Source organism: Epinephelus lanceolatus, chromosome 5, assembly GCF_041903045.1.
Source record: "Epinephelus lanceolatus isolate andai-2023 chromosome 5, ASM4190304v1, whole genome shotgun sequence".
Lineage (NCBI taxonomy): Eukaryota > Metazoa > Chordata > Actinopteri > Perciformes > Serranidae > Epinephelus > Epinephelus lanceolatus.
The window spans coordinates 8,978,818-9,002,301 of NC_135738.1; the positions used below are offsets into that span (position 1 = coordinate 8,978,818).

Below are 23,484 nucleotides of genomic sequence, written 5' to 3' on the forward strand. Positions count from 1 at the left end.
TTGAACAGAATTTGATCCTCATAAATTAAAAGTGAAGACATGGAGAGCTTTTTATCTTTTTATCAATACATCTGTACAAATGAAAAATAGTGACACGAGCTAACAAACACATTAAATATACATTTTCAAAATGGCAGTTTTTATAAAAAGAATTAAATTATCCGTACACACTTATAAAAATGACCTTTGCAATCATTTTATACACAGAACGATATTCACCAAACAAGCTGAGGATCAAATTATTCTTACAAATATTTACATTTGGCAGTTTTATGTACATTTGACTTGTTACCGTGTTGCATCATCATCATCATCGGGCTCAAAATGAAAAACATTCAATCTGAACTGAAACTCTCTCAAAGTGTATTTTAACTTCCAGATGTCTGCAGAGGTCAGAGGTTTCCTGTCAAGTTTCAAGTTTTCAGGTCTGAGCTGCTGGAGACGTCTGCAGGATCCAGGTGCGAGTAAACTGTTAATAAAGTGTGGTGCTGTTAGTCCAGAGGCTCCTGTTTGATCCGGATCGGGGTGCTGGTGATGGACTGGCTGTGCCGCAGGTCCCGACACAGGACGTACTCGCTAAATTGGGAGGAGTCGACGCCCCCACCACAGGACGCCTTCATGGTGAAGCCCTTCTGAAACAGACGCTCCAGGACCTGCAGACAGATGGTGAGCAGCTGTTTGAGTACAGATGTAGTCCATGTGTTATATAGATGAACAGGTGTAGTATAGTAGTCCAGGTGTATTAAAGATGTAGTACAGATGCAGCATAGGTGTACTACACCTGTAATACAGGTGTATTGCACATGTAAAACAGGTGTAATACAGATGAAGTACAGATGTAGTACAGATCAGTAGTACAGTACAGGTGTGAGCTGATGTAGTCCAGGTGTAGCACTGACCTGCACAGAGTTGAGCCTGCAGTATCCGTTTAGTGGGAAGCGGATGACATGGGTGGGGTCCTGATTCCAGCCGGCGTTGACAGAGTTACACATGACGTCTCCGGTCTCTGGAAAGATCTCCTCAATCAGGACCTTTTCTCCACTCAGAGCAATCCTCTCGCCAAGATCTGGCGTGATGCGAACTACCAGACATTCGCAGGGCACCGCCCGCTGGGCCTCTCGCTCTGCCTGCCAGCGCTCCAACTCCCGCACCATCGGAGTCAGCTGGTAGTACCGAGCCTCCTCGTACAGCTGGGGGAAGTCCTGACAAAGACACAGCCAGGGGACGGGGTTAGAGATGGGACCACCTGAAGACAACTTACAGTCATTCCCTGGAGAGGCAATGTAACCATGACAATGATCACTGTTATCATGTGACCATGTCAAGACGCTCTGTAACCATGTAACCATGACAACACACACTGTAACCATGTGAACATGACAACCCTCAATGAAACCATGACAACACACACTGTAACCATGACAAGACACACTGTAACCATGTAACCATGACAAGACTCACTGTAACCATGACAAAGCACACTGTAACCATGACAAGACACACTGTAACCATGTAACCATGACAAGACTCACTGTGACCATGACAGCGCACACTGTAACCATGACAACGCACACTGTAACCATGACAAGGCTCACTGTAACCATGTCAAGACTCACTGTAACCATGACAACGCTCACTGTAACCATGTTACCATGACAACCCTCAATGAAACCATGACAACGCACACTGTAACCATGACAAGACACACTGTAACCATGTAACCATGACAAGACTCACTGTAACCATGACAAAGCACACTGTAACCATGTAACCATGACGACTCACTGTGACCATGACAGCGCACACTGTAACCATGACAACGCACACCGTAACCATGACAAGGCTCACTGTAACCATGACAACGCTCACTGTAACCATGTTACCATGACAAGACACACTGTAACCATGACAAGGCTCACTGTAACCATGACAACGCTAACTGTAACCATGACAATGCTCACTGTAACCATGACAACACTCACCGTAACCATGACAAGACTCACAGTAACCATGACAACACACACTGTAACCATGATATAAACCTGAGCTGACCTCTGCTCCTAGTCACCATCAGTGACTTGTTAACAGATATAAACCTGAGCTGTAAGGAAGCGTCACTTCTGTGTCATTATATCTCCTCTCACTGAGCTGATTGCTGCTTCCTCCTCCGGTGAAACACAGAAAGAGAAGAAGCTTTTTACTCCACACTGCTGCTGACAGAGAGCTGCTGTTGGCCCCAGGCCTCACGCTGTATCAAAGCCTCGCCTCCTTCACTCCTCCTCCTCACCCCCTCCTCACCCCCTCCTCACCCCCCCACCACAGACTGGAAGCGAGGCATAGATGTGTTTTATAAAGAGGGGTTGTGTCTGCGGGGCTTTTTAGTCATTCTGAGCAGAATAACAGAGGCAGCACTCGCTAACTACAGGGAGGATGATGAGAGGGATGCAATATGCCCACACACACACACACACACACACACACACACACACACACACACACACTAATTTAGTAAAACACACACTGTGCTGTAAGCGACACTGGATGGATCTCTGCAGCCGGCGGTGCTGATTAAAGTGTCAGAATGTGTTCAAAGACTCGCTGCTGTTTGTTAAAGCTAACGAACACAAATCAGATGTTTGACCTGAAGGTCGTTCTTTTTTTTTTTTTTAACTACATCTTTGAGACTACAGCTCGTTATTACACACACAGATTACAACTCATCATTACACACAGTGCTGAAACTTCCTAAAGGCGACAGGCGCCTCCAAAAGATCTGATGCTAACGGTTGGGCTGTATTCGGGGGTCTACATCTAGTCGTGGTAATGCAGTTCACCTTCATGTGTTCATCAGAGAGGTTTCACAGTCAGAACATGCTGGAGCATTGACGGGTACGGTGGAGAACACACAAGATAAAATGATAACAGTTGTTTAAATGTGTTTCTCATTAGCTTGTTTTCTTGTTGGTAAAAATATGGTAAATATGGACGGGGGGCTAAGACCAGGGTTCAACATTGACTCTAATGCAATTGTTTAGATTTCCTTCATTTTCAGGCTGGTTTTGAGGATTTGGAGCTAAATGTTGTGCCTGGGGCACGTCGTGTATTAATGATACTCGTTACCTGGAGAGGTTGGAAAAAGATAAACGTTTCTTCCCTGTTCCAAAACCAAACTCAAACCCTTTAAAGTGTAGGGTTAGCTAGCTAGCTACTGAAGATATAGCCTACTGAATGTATACACATGCTGCTTTTGCTTTTTGATGATTATAACAGTGAAACAAAGACCGACCCTGCTGTACAGGAACCAGTGAAGGGAAGCAGGGAAACTTTGCTGATACTGAACCAGCTGTGTGGCATCACAGTGTGTGCAGATGAACATTCGGGTGCTGGCAGCAACACGGGAGTGAAGCCAATCACAGTTCATCTGCACACACTGTGATGCCACACAGCTGGTTCAGTATCAGCGAAGTTTCCCTTTATATTCATTGTCTTGTGTGGCGATCAGCAGTGATGTGGTGGTTCACTTTTACACTGTGATCTGTGGCCTATAGTTCGGCTTTAGCTTCTAACTATCTTTGTCTTTTTAACCTGTTGTTGCTGCTGAGTCAGTTTGACATCCTGGATATATCCTTCAAACACAGACTGTAGACCCCTCTGTCTGCTTCTCTCTGGAATCACTGGTTCCGTTTTCCAAAATATGATAATATTTCTTCAGTTAGTTACAGTGTGGGCTCCATACGGACTGCGACAGCTTGTTGGAGCATCACAAAGGGGCGGGGCTTAGTGAAGGGTCTTGCATCATTATCACTTTATGTCTGCAAGTGTCTTTCTCTTTCTGTTGCTGTGTTTAATTGTACTGCCTAGTCTATCATTACATCATCCTTAATTTATATTATTTAGCTGTCACGCTAGCATTCTGACTCTTTCTACTGTATTTCAGTGTGCAAGACCCCAGGAAAGACGAGAGGCATCCTCGAGTAATAACAATAAACTTCATGAGTTTGTCTGTCTGTGACCCTCTGACCTGAGATCGACTTTTCAGCACACATATTTGGGCATTATTTTGGGGAAACAAAAGAAGAAAGAACGTAAAAAAAAATGAGGAAAAGACGACGATAAACATTCAGCACATTGCCAGCACCAACAGCCGTTGTGTGTTTCAAACCAAACATGCATCAGTGGCACATTAAATAAAGAGCAGCTCATACTTAAATTCTGACTGAATTAGAGAGAAACCTCCTTTCCACCTTATCACCGTCTTATCTTTTGTCTCCCATCAAATCATTAATCCCTGAATCAATCCATCCTTCCCTGAATTTACCAATGCCCAAATCAATCCATCAACCTTAATCCATCTATCAATCCATTAATCCATCCATCAACCCCCAAATCAATCCATATGCCCAGCTTCATGTGTGTCAGACAAGAGGTCAGACTACATGGGTCAAAGTTCAGATGCGTAAAGCTTCACACTGTACCAGTCATGTTACAGTAACATTAATGAAACTCTCTTTAGAGTATCTGAACATTATCAGTTTAATGTCTCGGTTCAGAAGACATAAATCTTTGATATGTTAAGTTTAGATGTTAAACAGCTTCAGATTATTACGATCATATTCATGGTTTCTTTGTGACAGTTTTCCAGTGAAAGTACCTTGAAGTCTTCAGGCAGCAGCAGCTTGCAGGTCCGCAGGAAGCTGAGGATGTAGCGGAAGATGTCTCCGTCTCTGTCGATGAAGTAGTGCTGCTTCAGACTGTCCAACACGATGGGCTCGGTGCCGTTAAACAGACGACTGATCCTGCAGAGACACAGAGTCACAGAGCTGAGGGCTAAACCTATACAAGAACCTCAAGATACTGGATATATATATGAATCTCTTTGAAAATGGACATTTGTAATCATGACTGTTCTGTTTTTCAGAATCAAATAATCAAGAGAATAATCTGCAAATTTATAAATTAGAGAAATAATCTCTTTCTTTAGCTACAGCCCTAAAAATCAATTAATACTAAACACACATCATTTCATGTCTCATCATTCATCAGCTCATAATTCAGTTGACTGTGTGAGAGGACTTTGTTAAAGCTGCAGGATCTGTTGTTTCCTCTAAAGAGGAAAATGTTCCACACTTAATGTCTCAGTTAAACTCAGCGAAGTGCTGACGTCTACACATCTGTTTGCACAGAGACTCTGCAGGATGAGGAGTTTCTGACCTCAGGTCAGTCCTCCCTGCAGACCTCCGCATCACCTCCTCTCTCTGTCTCTGTCCTTCAAAACCCAATTAAATTCTCCCTTTTCTCCTCCTGTCTCTAACACGACTCCGTCTTTATCCTCACAGAGTGGAAACACAAAGAACGAGGGACAGGAAGTTAATAAGCTGAGACTATTCTGCTGCCTTTAGTGCTTTTATTATAAATGAACAGTCACATTCTTCGTGTACGGTGAGTCTGTGCGCACAGAAACAGAAATACACATTGTGCTCAGACAGCAGCAGTGAGAGGAAACTACATTTTCCAGATAACTGTTTCAGCTGTGACGTGAGCATGCTAGAGTGGAGCTGATTTATCTCAGAGTACAGAAACAGAAAGTTAACTTCAAGTCTTCAGAGCAGTCACATGACTCAGTGACTCTGAACCCTGCTGCTGTTCACACCTGGTCATGTCACAAATTAAAAGTTGGTCTTACCTGGACTCGGGGTATTTGGTGAGTGTCGCCAGGCTGCTGGTGTACATGTGCCCTCCCACGTCGATGTGCACGGGGGCGTTGGCCTTGGTGAGCTGGGCGGGGGACGGGATGCCCTGAGCGGTCATGGGGGACACAGGTGAGCGGCTCAGAGACATCCTGGACATGCTCCGCCCCTCCTACGACAGGTGAGAACAGGGTTATTACATGGAAACCACAGTTAGCTATGATTTTTGTCAGAACATCAACGAACACCAGTGACCACTCGGTGACTTTCATGGCTTTGAAAACCAACGTTTAGGGTGGTTTTAGGACAGGTTCACACATGGCCATAGGCAGCAGTGTTAAGCCAGGCAGGGTGTAACACTGCTGGGGAGTCACCTCACTGCTCTGAACTCTGCTAGTTTCTTTTTAAACTTTATTTCCCAGAAGCCCCTGGTGCAGATCGACTGGTCTGAACTCTGAAGTGTCAGTGAAACAAAATCCTCTTATTGGTCCTCGCTGAGTTTCACATTCAGAACTACAGATCGAAGCTGGAAACGGCCTCTGAATGAGTTTTATCGTTTCATTTAGAATTTTAAACGCAGCTCTCCTCTAGTCTAGTAAAGGTACTGCTAGTTTAAAGAAATTTTACTTAAGTAAAAGTACTTGAGTAAAAATGTACTCAGATAAAAGTCAAACATAGGTCAGTTAAAGCAGGTGTTGCCATATCCCATAATAACCTTTGAGCACATTATAATTCAAGTGGACTGAGAGAACACTAGATGTCTGCACCTCCTCTTGGCTCTGTTTCAGGCTTCAGAAGATCTATCCTCTGATGGGAAACGTTGGCCAATCACAGGTCTATAACATGCAGTTGGAGTGAACATTGTTGTGCCGACATGTTTACTGTCATACAGCTGATTATTAATAATAAATATAACCCTCCTCCATCAGTGAAGCTTCACTACAGTCAACCAGGAAACAGACTAAACTCACAGTTCAGCTAAAAAGTCTGTGGACACTACAAGGTTAACGACCGTTGTTAACACACAGAAATACAACAACCTGAGACTTTACAAATAAAGTATCACCACGGCAACCAATGATGTCCTACTATAACCAGTCCAGTAAATGTAGAGGTCACCTGTTGGTCACATGACAATGATACTGTAACTACATGAAGCTGAGAGATTGCAGTGGTAGTGCTGTACTGTAGTATCAGTGAAGTGGTGGATGATGTGATGTTAATGGAGGGTGCAGCAGACTGATGAAACAGAGGATGACCTGGGGTAGGTGGGGGTGGGGGGGTTGCCTTACTCTGGATTAATTGAACCCCCCTCCTCCTCCTCCTCCTCCTCACAGTAGGTTTGTGGGTTGTAAAGAGGAGCTTTGAAGCATGAAAGGTGAACAGGAGGCGGCTGCAGCTTTCAGTGTCTCTGCCCTGCGGCCGGCACGCTGCCCCGGGCCAAACTGACAAACACTGCCCCCCCTCCTCTCCTCCGTCTGTCTGTCTGTCTGTCTGTCTGTCTGCAGCCGTTCAGCTGCACCAGGCTCAATGTTAAAATCACAGGAAATAACAGAGTGCAGGTTTATGCTGATTACAGGCTCCACATATAAAGTCACACAGTGTAATTATTATATAAATTATCTCAGGGCTGAGACACATTTCAATCAGCTGAGTGATCTGCAGGAGGCCATCACATCTTGAAGAGTCAGCACACAGCAAATAAATCAAGACAGCAGACAGACAAACAGGAAGCTGCAGTCACTCAGTGTGATGGACAGTTCTGTGAACACACGCGCGCGCGCACACACACACAGCTCAGTCGGCTGATGAGATTAAGTTTCAGGAAAACAACAGCTGATGAAAAAGCAAGTTTTCAAAGTAAACCTCTGAACTATCAATCAACTCATGCTGCCTGTGGGACACACAGAGACCTGCTTCAGCGTCTGTGGTCCTGCACACCTGGTCCTAATGAACGCCGCTCGAGCTTGTGTGGGAACAACGCCACACGCCAGACTCCATCTTGAAACCTCAACATTTAACGCGGCCTTGCTAATAAGCAGACGTTGAGTGTGGCCTCACCCGATTTAAGAGTGTTTTTCTGTAGTGTACGGCCTTCTGGTCAATTCGGCATATGACTAGACTACGAATTAAAGCTTAGTTTTGATATATTTTACTTTTACCGCAGAGCCACACTGATCTCTGCCGTTTAAAACGGCGTGTTCGCGGGGGAAAGATGGCCGGAAAAACAAGCTAGCCAGCAGCAAAAGTTCACGTCTTATTGAAACTGGCTCTGTTTTGGAACAAATAATGCATGCCGAATTAAATACTGTTTGAAGCCATTATAGAAAATATCAAGCGTTGCTGTATTTCTTGTACATAAGTGTGCAGATACCAACAAAGACTTAAAATGGTGGTATTTTAAAAGGAGTTTGGTGAAACAGCGCATATCGGGGCCAGTCGAAACCCCGGGGAATGTCCTCGGGATTTCGGGGTTTTACAACGTAAACGTGAAAATTTTGCGTGTAAATCTCACGTTAAGATGTGCGTGGCGTGCTCGGCGTAAAGCAGCGTGCTCTTACCTGAGAGGACACCGACACAGACGACATGGAGACCGGCGTCTGTCTGCTCCGTCCCGTGGTTTGAAATGTGCGGATACCGGCTGGTCTTCAGTTCACGTCCTCGCCAGGCTGTCTTCTCCGGTGTGTGTGTGCGTGTGAGAGAGTGTGTGTGTGAAGCAGAAGGAGGTGAACAAGCCTGTCCGTGTCTCCTCCAGAAGAATAAAGAGGAGGGCTGAAAGAGGAGCAGGGAGCCCGGGGCCCTTCAGACCCCCGGGGGCAGGATTAGGTTACAATAACGCGGGGCGGTTTGTTCTTTTCTCTCGCCCCAACTCGTTTCTGTCAACCAAGGACAGTAAATAGATCCTCCGCCTGCTGTGACAGAAAGATGATTTATCAGAAGAATTAAATATCCATCAATAACGCGAGGCTGTGAACATAAATCCGTCCTGTTGTCTTCACGCTGGATTCAGTCTGGAGCTGCTGTCTCTTCCTCCTCCTGTCTGCCTGCACATCCACGTCTCTCTGCCGACCTCTCATATATTTTAGCAACATCAAACATCCCTCTGGCTCTGGAGCCAAATGACGTCTATCGTCATGCATTATGCCCCTCCAGCAGCCTGCGGCCAAATGCGCCATTTCAATTATTGCGCACTGGTAGATGGAGATGTGCGCCGGGGGGCTGCGCACACAGATCCGTTTAATTCTCCTCATCTCTCGGCTCAGTCTGAAGCGTCTCCGTGCTGCTACAGCTGCAGCTGCAGCTGCTGATGTGTCTGTGACGATGAGGAGGAAGAAGGCTGAAAGTCAGCAAAGCTTTGGTCCGTTCATATGCAGGAACCATTTTGTGCTGCGGTGCGCGCTGCTTTACGCAGAGACACCAAGCCGGGATGTGATGTGTTCGTGTGGCTGCTGGCTGTCACATCCATCCACTCAGACTCCCATCACCTGTACTGCTGCAGCTACAACTAAACACACACACACACACACACACACACACACACACACACACACACACAATCAGTCTGATTTAAATCTGTAGAATTAAATGAATTAATGTCACAACTGATATAAAAAAAGCTTTTGTCTTGTTTTAAGGTGAAGTACAGATGAAACTGTTTCACCTCCATCACTCTGCCTTCTGTACATCACTCACTGATAGTCTGTGAGTATCATGTTGTATGTCACGTGATGTCCTGTCAGTAATTCAGCCTGTTTGTCTGATGAAGATCCTGCAGGCTCAAACATTTTCAGTGTGCAGAATTTCTGTCACGGCTACAACTGACACAGTATCATACTTAAACCTTCATGAATATGGCAGCTTGGCTCTGATTCATATGTGAAATATTCTGATGTTGTCAGGAAGTTTTTTTTCTCTTTAAATGCCCTGTGGTTTTAAATCAAGTGAAGTTAAAGTTGCACTAATCATTGTACAAGAGAGCAACAAAACAGTCACTCTGAAGACAGTGAACGCACCACGCAGAGAAACAGAACAGCAAATAAACAATAACTGACACATGCAGAGAAACAATAAACATACAACACAAATAAAACTTGAGATATCAAACACATGAGCTGCAGCACTGAGCTGTGAGACACAACTACTGATGATCAAACCACACAGTTCAGAAAACATATGTTCATGATGTTCATACAATCATAGCTAATCATTGCACCCTGAGGACAGACGAGCCAATAATTGAAGAAATAAATACAACAAATAAACATATTGCGCAGATTAAAAGAGTTTGAGCTTTCAGAAACCTTCAGACTTTGTGAAACCTGTAACTTTGTGCTCACTGTCGCCCCCTGCAGAGGAACCAGTGGTTCCCACCATGAGGCTCGCGCTCCCTCAGAGGGTCTCCAGGTAAATCTGAGGGTCCACAGCTGATAACAAGACATTTCTGTTTTTCATGAGTTAATCAAATTCATTCATTCATTCATTTTTCGTAACAGCTTATCCTGTTTGGGATCACAGGGGGGCTGGAGCCTATCCCAGCTGACACTGGGTGAGAGGCAGGGTTCACCCTGGACAGGTCTCCAGACTATCACAGGGCTGACACATAGAGACAGACAATCATTCACACTCACATTCACACCTACGGACAATTAGAGTCACCAATTAACCTGCATGTCTTTGGACTGTGGGAGGAAGCTGGAGCACCTGGAGGAAACCCACGCTGACACAGGGAGAACATGCAAACTCCGCACTGAAGGGCTCCCCACCCTGGGTTCGAAACCATATCTGTGGTTTGAAGACCTGGTGCTGGACTGTGTGAGGGGTTTCCCTGTGACACTCTGTGATACAACAGGGGCTGATGGGAAACTCATGTGTGTTACTGAGACACACTGAACAAGTTACATTGAACACACACACACACACACACACACACACACACACACAGCCCGCAGCAGCAGCTCCTTCACTGACTTGATTCTGTCTCTAATTAAAGAAGCCTGCAGTTACTTCAATTAGACGAAGAACGAGAGGAGCGTGTTGGAATTTAAAGATTTAAATATCTCCTAAACCCGCCAGAGGCACCACCAGGCTCCTACTCTGTGACTCCTCTGTATACAGCGAGGAAGAGGGGAGGAGGGGAGGGGAGGAAGAGGAGCAGGGGAGGAGGGGGAGGAAGAGGGGAGGATGCGGAGGCGAGGATCAAGGGAGTAGGATAGGGAGGGGCAGAGGAAAAGGGACAGAAGGGGAGGGGAGGAAGAGGAAGATGAAGATGAGGAATGGTGGAAGAGTTGAGAAGAGAGGAGGAAGAGGAGGGATCGATAAGGAGAGGGGGATGAGGAGAGAAGAACGAAGAGGGAAGGATGAGTAGGGGAAGAAGAGGAGGATAAAGAAGAGAGGAAGATGGAGGGAGGATTAAAAGGGGAGGATGGAGAGAGGAGAAAGAGGAGGGGGAGGAAGAGGAGGAGGACCAGAGGAAGAGGGAAAGAAGAGGAGGGGAGGATAAAGAGTGGGGAAGAGCAGGGAAGGAGGAAGAGGAGGGGAGGATGAAGAGGACAGGAGGAGAAAGACAAGGATCAAGGGAGGAGGATAAAGAGGGGAGAAGGAAGAGGGGAGGAAGAAGAGGGAAAGCGGAAGAGGAGAGGTGGATGAAGAGAGAGGAAGAGGAGGGGAGGAAGAGTAAGGTTGGTGAGAAATTTGAGTATAAGGAGGAAAGGAGGAAGAGAAGGGGAAGATAAAGAGGAGGATGAGAAGAGAAGAACGAAGAGGGGAGGATGAAGAGGGGAGGAAGATGAAGTGAGGAGGAGGGGAGGAAGAGGAGGGAAGGATAAAGAAGGAGTAAGAGGAGGGAAGAATGAGGAGGGAATAAAAAAGTTCACAGAAATGTTTCCAGTTTAACACAATTTAAAAACGTGGGTGAAACTTTGAATGTTAAATATTAAAGGTTTCACCTGCAGTTCCTGCGGCTGCCGCTAGATGTCACTGAAGAGTCACATTTTAGTGATGAAGAGGAGTCTGCTGATCAACCCATCTTCTTCCTCCTCCTCCAAATCACATCACGATGTCACTGACATGTTCCTTCATCACCATCAACACACACATCGTCCTGCTTGTACTCTCTACAGCACCAAATGTAGATTAATCCGCTGCTGAAAATAGTCCCCAACAAAGTCACCTCTTCCTTATTTAAACATAATAAATAAATAGTGACATCATCATCTCTGTCAAGGGAGAATTCGTGGCTGAGCTGTAGGATTACATTATACAGGTGTACCTAATAAAGTGGCCACTGAGTGTAGTTCAGCTGGAGTGCCTTTAATTCAAAGGCTCAGTGTGACTGTCAGTGTTTGATCCTCGTCATGTGCTCGATCCTGGAGGGAAACTGAAACATTAAAGACAGAATACATTTATTGATCTGATGATAAACTTAGTGTCATTGACAAATAAAAACCATCAGGTCTCAGTTTGTGGATAAAAAGACACATTTATTAATATTCACATGAAGGTGAAATGGCAGTGTTAAGGCTTTGAGGTCGTCTCCGTATGTCCATCTGACGTCAGCTGATTCACTCTCACAGAGGCACAACGTGTCACCTGTTTCCATCACGTCCACTCAGTCTGGAAGTTTAAAGACAGTCTCAGGTACAGAAACAGACTGCGTCCACATTTAAACACATCTTTGTCCCTTTGTGTCACACTGAGGATTAAACTCCAGTTTGTTTCAGAGAAAACTGAACTGTAATAAAACACGACGTCATGTGTCTCTCTCCTGTAAAGAGACAAAGAAAAGGAGACGTAGCTGTCTTTATGTCGTGTCAGGTGTGTCTCAGTTAGACATGTTCATGTGGACAAAGTATCAGAGAAAAGAATCTAAAACAAACTTCACAGAAGTCATTAAAGCAAAAAAACAGAAGACAAGATGTTCAAACTGTCCACAGCTGGATCGATAGATGTCCACTACACGAGGACAGATTTAAAATGATCATGATTATTGTTCTGGTGATGATTAACCCCTCCATACCCACTCCTATCCACATGGTCTCTTTGGGTGTTTTCACATAGTCCTTTTAGAACAAACAGATCTCAGTCCTCTTAAAGCGAACCAACAGAAAAGGGACTCAGTCCTCTTTGTGCTCACACTAAAGCCTATATTTAATATACTGATGTAGTTTGGTTTTTACTTTGATGTGGCGCTGCAGTGCGGCTATGAAGCCCCTCGCTTTCAAATTAACTTAATATTGGAGGGAAACCTTAGTGTTTCTGTGCTGTAGACTGTTGCTGTTTGATGTATTCTACAGTCCACATCTGGAGACGTGCAGTATCTTCTGTGCACCAAACCACTCCTCGTCCTGCATCCTTGCAAGCGTTACGGCCGATGTGGTTTCATCTGTTTTTCAAGAGTCCCAGGTCAACAGGATGTGATCTAGAGGGCTCAATACAACGGCAGAGAGCAAAGTGAACCTGGAGCGCTTTGTGTTCACAAGGCACATGTTAAGTGAACTGGTCTGAGTTCTGTTCGCTTCAGATGGATTTGAGTTCTGTTTGCTTCAGAGGGGTCTGAGTTCTGTTCGCTGCAGAGGGGTCTGAGTTCTGTTCGCTTCAGAGGGGTCTGAGTTCTGTTCGCTTCAGAGGGGTCTGAGTTCTGTTCGCTTCAAAGGGGTCTGACTTCTGTTCGCTTCAAAGGGGTCTGAGTTCTGTTTGCTTCAGAGGGGTCTGACTTCTGTTCGCTTCAGATGGATTTGAGTTCTGTTCGCTTCAGAGGGGTCTGACTTCTGTTCGCTTCAAAGGGGTCTGAGTTCTGTTTGCTTCAGAGGGGTCTGAGTTCTGTTCGCTGCAGAGGGGTCTGAGTTCTGTTCGCTTCAGAGGGGTCTGAGTTCTGTTCGCTGCAGAGGGGTCTGAGTTCTGTTCGCTTCAGAGGGGTCTGAGTTCTGTTCGCTTCAGAGGGGTCTGAGTTCTGTTCGCTTCAAAGGGGTCTGAGTTCTGTTCGCTTCAAAGGGGTCTGAGTTCTGTTCGCTTCAAAGGGGTCTGAGTTCTGTTTGCTTCAAAGGGGTCTGAGTTCTGTTCGCTTCAAAGGGGTCTGACTTCTGTTCGCTTCAAAGGGGTCTGAGTTCTGTTTGCTTCAGAGGGGTCTGAGTTCTGTTCGCTGCAGAGGGGTCTGAGTTCTGTTCGCTTCAGAGGGGTCTGAGTTCTGTTCGCTTCAAAGGGGTCTGAGTTCTGTTCGCTTCAAAGGGGTCTGAGTTCTGTTCGCTTCAAAGGGGTCTGAGTTCTGTTTGCTTCAAAGGGGTCTGAGTTCTGTTCGCTTCAAAGGGGTCTGACTTCTGTTCGCTTCAAAGGGGTCTGACTTTTGTTTGCTGCAGAGGGGTCTGAGTTCTGTTCGCTGCAGAGGGGTCTGAGTTCTGTTCGCTTCAGAGGGGTCTGAGTTCTGTTCGCTTCAGAGGGGTCTGACTTCTGTTCGCTTCAAAGGGGTCTGAGTTCTGTTTGCTTCAAAGGGGTCTGAGTTCTGTTCGCTTCAAAGGGGTCTGACTTCTGTTCGCTTCAAAGGGGTCTGAGTTCTGTTTGCTTCAAAGGGGTCTGAGTTCTGTTCGCTTCAAAGGGGTCTGACTTCTGTTTGCTTCAGAGGGGTCTGAGTTCTCTTGTAGTGTTCACATATGTGCAAAAATGCTGAGTCACCACTCTGAGTCCAAGTGTGAAAACATCCTAAGAGGACTGAGGTCAGTTTGCTTTAAAAGGACCATATGTGAAAACACCTAAATCACTGGTTCCCAACATGGGGGTCCCGACTCCCACCAGGGGTCACCAAAACTTCAGTTATTTTTATATATATATATTTCTGTGAAGAAAACTGTAAAACTCCAATTAACCGCCCAGTCCCTTTTACTAGCCCGGTGTAGCTATACACTTTGACAAATAAAGGCCTGTCTCAATTAGAGGCCTGGTCTGGTTGCCAAGGAGTACATGTTTCTATAGAAGTTCTTCGGATGTTTAAAACCAGGTTGTTAGCTACCTCAAATTATGTGTCCATACCTTGATTACCCTGTAAGTTGTTCATATTCCTTTAGTCCGTAAGAGTCGTCAGATCAAAAGAATCAGAAGGATTTTACATAAAAATTAACCCAAGTTGTGAGGATTGTTTTAACAGGATAAAGTGGTGTTGTGTCAGTATGCTGGGTGCTGTAATCCTCGAGTGCTGTAGCTCTCACTCTCTCTTATGGCCTGTCAAAGCTAGATCAAATGAATGATTCAGAACTCAGTAAAAGTCATACTGGTTTAAATAAAAAATGTGATCGTATTTCCTGATCTTTGCTGAACAACAGTTTTGTGTGAAAGGGAATTAAAGGCCTGTCCCAAATATAGGCCTCTTGATGTCAGTGATTTAAGACAATAATAGCCCGGGCTACTAATTTAAGTTCTACAGTAAATGAAATTGTTATTTTTTAAGTTTAGAAAATTAAAATAAGATCGCCCAGGATGAGGACAGGGTGAAGACCTGAACACACAACATATACAGAAAGCCTTCTGTCTCTGTTAAACAGCCTCATCCTGCATTAGAAAAATACACAGTTAAAACAAAGAGTTCATAGAACACTCATTCTGTCAAAAACAGAATAAAACAAACAACAAAAAAACAATATAATCATAAAAACGTATTCAAAAAATCCTAAAAATATCAGGAAAACTCATCTCTGATGCATTTTACTCAAACATCCTGCAGTTACTGGGTTCAACATTTGGGCTAATTTTCCAGTTTATCAGCTGTTCTCTATTATTATTGTTATCCATTGAATATAATAAGAAGTATCCATAAAACATGTCTCTAACTCAGGAGTCATTTAGTTTACGTAATGATAGAAAACTGTCCGAGGTGTGTGAGCTGCTGGCCGGGTCAGACTGGCCACCAGTCATGTGATGCAGTCATGTAATTAGAGTATACTGAACAGTCTGCGTACGTAAAGGTCCAGTGTGTTACATGTAATCAATTGAAAATATGAATCTTTGAGTTTTTGTTAGCTTAGAATGAGCCGTTTATATCTACATAGGGAGCGGGTCCTCTTCTACAGAGGTCACCATGTTGCAACATCATGTTTCTACAGAAGCCCAGAATAGACAAACCAAACACCGGCTCTAAGTAGGAAGTTTGTTTTAGAGAGGAAGAGACCTCAGAGGATAATTTGGCTCATGGTAAAAACCTCCTCAACAATGATCACTGATTGCTGGTTAAAATCTGAAATCCTCACCTCTATACGCCACTAAATCCTCCTAAATCTTACACACGGATCTTTAACGGTTAATTTGGTGGGCAGTATGCAGCACATGCTGACTAAGTATGTAGTAGGCAGTGTGTTAGTATGTGACTTCCTGTCATCTGTACAAAATAAAATGTCAAAATAAAAGCTCAGCCTTTGCTCATTATGATTATTGTATCCCTGATTATTTATCACCATTGTCATTATTACTATGATAGTAGTAGTATAAGGAGTAGTAGCACATATAACACTATTTTATTTTACATTATATTACTGATATAAGTATATGAAAATACTATATTACTAATATAGTGTTATATAATATTATATGTTATATCAGAGTGGTCTCTTTTATTTTTATTATATACCTATATTTCATTGTGTTATTAGGTATAGTGTGTGTATATTATTACATACAGCACACACAGTATATTAACAGCAGATACTTTAACACAGTGGTTCCCACCTGGTGGGTCGTGGTCCAAAAGTGGGTCATGGGTCAATTCTGAATGGACTGCAAGCGACTTACAGATGTGTCATGTTGAATTTCTAGCACAGAACTTTTATTTTGAAATGCCGTTTGCTGCTGTAGAGTGAGAAACTAACAGACAGTTTGCTGTCTCTGACAAGTAGCTAACTCGACGACACCGCCAAACCAAGTATGACACCGAGTATATTTAACTGTGTGGACTTTGAACTAATGACCAGTTGGGAGCCACTGCTTTAACATATTATTATGTTTATTATATTTCATACCTACATATTAACTGACAGTTATTCTGATAACTGATTGATCACTTCGGAAAGTTCTCAACAAAAATACAAAACATTTGATGTTTCAGCATCTTGAATTTTTTTGAATCAAAGTAAGCTGAATATTTTTGAAATAATTTGAGGTTATGAACTATATTTATGAAAGAACTGATAGAGAAATGTTCTCCAGCTGACAGTCGGTCACGTCTGGTTTGTGTTTATATAAAGAATGACAAATAAAGAGATTGTGATGTTTGTTTTAGAGACGCGACGTCAAACTGTGGATCAGAGCTGGTGTTCAGTTGATGAGTCTGTACCTGAACTCCTCTGATTCTGCGACAGAAAAATAAAAACAGTTTCACAAACAGATCAGACACACGTTAACCATAGTGCATATTTAAAGTCTCAGTGATGTGCAGCATATAAGACATGTCAGAGTGTTGTTGTTCCTGTCACACCTGCTGCATTGTGGGTAAAAAAAAAGTCATCACCACGATTCAGAGACTGTCAAAGAGTTAAACTGAGCGACTGAGACACGGAGCACCTGGAACAGAAAGAATACAAACAATAACTTGATTAAGTCACTTAGCTTCACCAGTATTACCCCGCCCTCCCCAGGTCATGGACTCAGGCCCCACCCCTCCCCCAGGTCCTGTCCTCAGTGACCCCCCCAGGTCTAGTCCCGTCCTCAGTGCAGGTCTTTGAACGGTTTGGGGTAGTTGAACATCAGGTAGTCCATGTAGTAGAAGTCGAAGGCCTTCTGCCGCTCGGTGGCGTTGAGCTGTGAGAAATACCTCTGGGTGATTTTGGAGGAAGTCCTCTCAGCTCGGGGGTTCCTGTCTTTGAAGTCGGGGAACGTGAGGTTCCTCGGTGCGCCGACGTTCTGCAGCAGGAAGTTGGCTTCTTCCTCCAGGTTCTCAAACTTGCCGATGAAGTTGTACCTGAGGAGGCAGGGGTTACACAGCTGACTGATGGGCTCCCAGTGGATGTCCATCCCCACCGGCCGCCGCACATCCAGCAGGTACTGCACGAACTCCCTGAAGGTGACACCGGCACCTGTGCGCAGGGCAGTGCGCGTGGCATTGGCGCGGTATCTGGAGATGATTGGGCGTCCAAAGACTGGGTGGTAGTACGAGTTTGGACTCTCAAACTTGTCCCGGAAGGCCGACACCAGACGCTCAAAGGGCTCCCTGACGAACAACACTTTGGTGTAGAAGCGAAGTCTCTCTGCGATGCCAGCGCGGTCGTAGCTCTCCAGCCGCCGCAGGTGGTTGGCATAATGCGCCGCGTCATGAGGAATGTCTCGTGTGGAGGTGGCGCTGCCACCCAACACCATCAGCACCCGCTTCCAGTTGGAGCAGCCGGCTTTGGGCACCTCGCAGTACAGCAGCCTGGACCGGTCCTCCACGTACACCCGGGACACCTGCCGCTGAGACACACGCCGCTCAGTGACGCCTGGCTGGTATTTGGCACAGACGTCAGCCAGCAGGCGGCGCCGGGACGCCTGCGTCTCTGCCAGCCTCTGATGCTGCAGCAGCTGTAGCTTCTCCTCTCCACCTGCAGGAGCGCTGGAAGAGTTGGGATTCTTCAGGAGCAACTTCCTGTGACGTTTGGTGACCGGCTGTTTGGAGCCGACTGAGTCCTGAAGCTCCGACAGAGACTCAGAGGAGACTTCAAACTTCTCTGCAGGCTGATCTGCAGCTGCTGCGCTGTCCGTCACCACATCCTACAACACACACACACACTTTAATTATTATGTCAATTATGATGTAAATTATGTCATTATAATAACAGTGACACCTGCTCAGTGTGGAGTTTGATCTGAGATCGGTTGAAAGATCAGTGCCGACATGAACCTGAATCTCTGTCTCTGACCTGAAGACTGACTGAGGACCGTCTGTACAGTGTGCATGTGCTGTAATGCTCTGAGCTTCCAGCAGGTGTAGCTGTCCCCCTTTGTGTCCCCTTCTGAGTCTGTCTGGTCCTCAGACTGCGAGTCCCCAGCCTGTCTGTGTGTCCCCAGCTAGTCTGTCCTCAGTCTGTCTGTGTGTCCTCAGCCTGTCTGTATGCCCTCAGCCTGTGTGTCCCCAGTGTGAGGAGTCAGAGCTGCAGCTGGCTCACCTTCTCAACAGGCCACCTGGGAGCCACCAGCACGTTAACACCTGCAGAGACACAGAGACAAACAACACATGAGACCTTTGATAATGAGAGCTGCTGATACCAGAGGACGACAGATCTGGAGACAGATTAACCTTCAGCAGGATCATTACCTGGACAATAACCTCACATTTACATCACGTCATCAGAGTAAAGCAGCAGAAAGATAATCAAACCAGTTATTTGAATCCAAAACTGTGATATTTAAATGTTTATCAGCAGGAGCAGACAGTTTATTAAGAAACTTTTCAACTTTTACAGCCTCTAGTGTCTCTGAGTGGTGTTATCATTGGTGCTGACATCACCAAGACGACCGGATCTCTTCCTGTTTGAGTTTAACTACCACCAACACAGTTTGTTCCTACTGATGTTAGAACGTGTAGAGATCTGACAGTGACTCTCTTTGGTATCGGAGGATAGCTACTAATAGCTACCAGGGGAAAACTGAAGCGCCATCTTATTCCTGTTTTAGTTGCTCAGTGGTTGACCTACTTCCTTTGTGCCCTTAACGGAGCCTTCGTTTTCCCGGGAGATCGAACCCGGTGGTAGACGGAACTTCACAGAGACAGTGAGGCTCATAGGGAACCAATCACAACACTGATGTTCTTTATTCTATAGACGTTATACTGTGCAGTCATAATGAGGAGTTAAAGCTATTTACACTTTAAATGTACAAGTAAAACAAGTAAATGTGATAAATGTTTTCATCTAAAGTTTTGTCTTCACACCTAAATGTGTTTTTTCATTTTCGAAATACATTACATTAAATATTTACAGTGGAAAAATTAAAAAACTTAATCTTTTCCCACAACTTACAATGAAATAAGTCTCACAGGATGTAAATCTCCCAGAGGTGCTTTTATTGTAACGTCTGTTCAGGTAGAAGGTGCACAGAGGCATGCTGGGATGAATGTGATGTAACCCCCCACACAGTCATGACACAGATGAACGTGTAGTTTGTTCCACTGTAACAGAAAGCTAAATGCTAAAGCTAACAGTGAGGGAACACCTGACGTGACCCGAGTGTGTGTGGACCACCGGTGTGTCTTTACACTGTTAAACGGCAGGATGAGTCAGTTAGTCCACAGCCTGAGGCTCCTCCTGAGGACCGACACACGGCAGCACTGTGGACACTGTGGTCTGGATGAATGGGTTAAAGTGAATAAATGAATAAACAAATGTCTGTGATGATGGGTTTTTATCTGCTGAGCGTCGTCTTACAGGAAACATGTTTGTGCAGTGGAGCTGAAACATTGTGGAGAGGCAGCTGCCCCAAAGGCAGCACGAGAGATGGAGTGTATTACAGATGGAGCTGTGTGTGTGTGTGTGTGTGTGTGTGTGTGTGTGTGCGCACGCGCCAGACAAAGACAGACTGATGGTGTGTGTGTGTGTGTGTGTGTGTGTGTGTGTGTGTGAATAATAAATGCTTTAATCCAGGTGAAGGTCTGACAGCGTCCTCACAGAGACTCATCCCTCACCTGAACCTTCTGCAGCTCTTCTTTTATAACCTGATTCATCAGCTGCTGAGTTTCTCAATTAATCCATTCACTGTTAAATAAATGTCAGAAATTACTGATAAAATGTCCGCCATGGATTTCTTTTTCTTCTTCTTCAGACTGTGGCTGAAACAAATTATTTTCATTATGAGTTTGAGCTGCAGTGATGATTAAATTAATCGATTAATCAGTTGACAGAAAAATAATTGGCAACTATCATGAATTCAGAAATTGTGGTGTATGTTTTTCACTGGATGTTTTCATTTTCTGACATCTGACAGACTAAACAACTAAACTTAGAAAACAATCATCAGACAAACTGACAATGACACTGATCTTTAGGTGCAGCCTGATTAAAAAATCATCTCAGTTCAAAGGCTGTAAAATGACTGATTTGATAAACTAGTTGCAACTCTACCTGCTCAAGTACTCTGTACTCTACCTGCTCAGGTACTCTGTACTCTACCTGCTCAGGTACTCTGTACTCTACCTGCTCAAGTACTCTGTACTCTACCTGCTCAGGTACTCTGTACTCTACCTGCTCAGGTACTCTGTACTCTACCTGCTCAAGTACTCTGTACTCTACCTGCTCAGGTACTCTGTACTCTACCTGCTCAAGTACTCTGTACTCTACCTGCTCAGGTACTCTGTACTCTACCTGCTCAAGTACTCTGTACTCTACCTGCTCAGGTACTCTGTACTCTACCTGCTCAGGTACGCTGTACTCTACCTGCTCAGGTACCCTGTACTCTACCTGCTGAGGTACGCTGTACTCTACCTGCTCAGGTACTCTGTACTCTACCTGCTGAGGTACGCTGTATTCTACCTGCTCAGGTACGCTGTACTCTACCTGCTCAGGTACTCTGTACTCTACCTGCTCAGGTACTCTGTACTCTACCTGCTCAAGTACTCTGTACTCTACCTGCTCAGGTACTCTGTACTCTACCTGCTCAGGTACGCTGTACTCTACCTGCTCAGGTACCCTGTACTCTACCTGCTGAGGTACGCTGTACTCTACCTGCTCAGGTACTCTGTACTCTACCTGCTGAGGTACGCTGTATTCTACCTGCTCAGGTACGCTGTACTCTACCTGCTGAGGTACGCTGTACTCTACCTGCTCAGGTACTCTGTACTCTACCTGCTCAGGTACGCTGTACTCTACCTGCTCAGGTACACTGTACTCTACTTGCTCAGGTACTCTGTACTCTACCTGCTCAGGTACGCTGTACTCTACCTGCTCAGGTATGCTGTACTCTACCTGCTCAGGTACCCTGTACTCTACCTGCTCAGGTATGCTGTACTCTACCTGCTCAGGTACTCTGTACTCTACCTGCTCAGGTACTCTGTACTCTACCTGCTCAGGTACTCTGTACTCTACCTGCTCAGGTACCCTGTACTCTACCTGCTCAGGTATGCTGTACTCTACCTGCTCAGGTACTCTGTACTCTACCTGCTCAGGTACACTGTACTCTACCTGCTCAGGTATGCTGTATTCTACCTGCTCAGGTACACTGTACTCTACCTGCTGAGGTACACTGTATTCTACCTGCTCAGGTACTCTGTACTCTACCTGCTCAGGTACTCTGTACTCTACCTGCTGAGGTACCCTGTACTCTACCTGCTCAGGTACTCTGTACTCTACCTGCTCAGGTACTCTGTACTCTACCTGATCAGGTACTCTGTACTCTACCTGCTCAGGTACTCTGTACTCTACCTGCTCAGGTACGCTGTACTCTACCTGTTTTTTTAACGCTTTAAAAAACTAAAATGTTTCAGAACCTGATGAGTTACTGAGCTGACATCACACTGCATCAGTCACGTGTTTCCATAAGTTCACATGTTAAGTGACAGTGTGATGTTGTCTTATTTTGAAAGGAACCTCCTTCCTGTAATGAGTGTGTGAGTTTCTCTGAACAGACGAAGTGAACACACACTCTGTTGACAACACTCAACAGGAGGCAGATGATGCTCTAAATAACTCTGGCAGCATCACTGAATCTTAACTAGGAAACACACACACACACACACACACACACACACACACTGACACAGAGCTCCAGATGGCCTCTCAGCAGCTTCCTGACTCTGAAGGTTAGCGGCATCATGCTCCTCCTGGTTATTTATTACCCAGACTGCACCTCACCGTGAGCACAACACAAAGCAAACATCCGACTGATCCTGAGATCACAGCTGAACGTGGCAGCAGCAAAAACACAACCTGACTCCATGACGACAGTCGTGTTCACATTCAGTGTCTGACTGATCCACATCATCATTCATTAATTTAATGTAACAATATCTGACATCAGGTTCAGGCTGCATCATGTCTCTGTCTGTTTCAATGATCACTGTGTCAGATCAGGAGATTATAGAGTCATAACTTCTTGTCGTGACTGTGCTGAGAGACATGACAGACTACACATCGGTCCTCGACTTTCACAATGTGCATGATGTCGATTAAAGACAGACTTCTGGGAACAAGAACATAAACAAACAATAGATTCTGAAAAGACTCTGTTCACTCCTCTTTCTCTTCACCATGTTTACTGCATACAGCTGTCTGAGCTCTGATTGGTCAAAGTAGGGTTGGAGTGATTAACTGGCTTCAAGGTATACTGTGATATATAAGTTCACTGTTATCATACCGTGTACATTTGCTTATCTAAGATATTGAAAAAAAATGTAAGTAGACGTAGAATCTGAGACGGTTATGGTGCTGTGAAAGTATCTCAGGGTCTTGTTCATGAGTGAGGGTAGAATGGAGCATGAGATGGATTGGTGGTTCGGGGCGGCATCTGTGGTGGAGCAGGTGCTGCGCTGGACTGTTGTTGTGAACGGGGAGCTGAGCTGGAAGATGAAGCTTTATTTACTGGTCCATCTGTGTCCCAACCCTCACCTATGGTCATGAGCTCTGGGTAGTGACTGCAATAATGACGTCGCAGATACAAGTGGCCGAAATGAGTTTCCTCTGTGGGGTGGCTGGGCTCAGCCTTAGAGATAGGGTGAGGAGCTCAAACATCCAGAGAGAGCTCAGAGTAGAGCCGCTGCTCCTTCACATTGAAAGGGGTCAGTTGAGGTGGTTCAGGCATCTGATCAGGATGCCTCCTGGGTGCCTGCTGGTGTTCCAGGCAAGTCCCACTGGTAAGAGGCCCT

The 23,484-nt window shown here is 45.2% G+C and overlaps 2 protein-coding genes across 2 annotated transcripts in view; both read right to left on the reverse strand.

The window, feature by feature from the left end:
• Nucleotides 1-46: 46 nt before the first annotated feature.
• On the reverse strand, nt 47-9,112 carry LOC117262329 (BTB/POZ domain-containing protein kctd15-like). Its single transcript, XM_033635227.2, has 5 exons — nt 8,249-9,112; nt 5,684-5,859; nt 4,652-4,796; nt 900-1,202; nt 47-653 (listed from the first exon to the last, which is right to left on the reverse strand). The coding sequence occupies exons 1-5, from the start codon at nt 8,273-8,275 to the stop codon at nt 492-494; spliced, it is 813 nt and encodes a 270-aa protein (XP_033491118.2). The 5' UTR covers nt 8,276-9,112; the 3' UTR covers nt 47-491.
• A 3,033-nt stretch (nt 9,113-12,145) lies between these two features.
• The window catches only part of LOC117262070 (carbohydrate sulfotransferase 8), a 74,203-nt gene continuing 62,864 nt past the window's right edge, over nt 12,146-23,484 (reverse strand). The window contains exons 3-4 of the mRNA XM_033634726.2: nt 18,800-18,840; nt 12,146-18,404 (exon numbers count right to left, since the gene is read on the reverse strand). Of these exons, the coding sequence (XP_033490617.1) occupies nt 17,367-18,404; nt 18,800-18,840 (1,079 nt within the window). The 3' untranslated portion in view covers nt 12,146-17,366. The remainder of the gene's footprint in view (nt 18,405-18,799; nt 18,841-23,484) is intronic.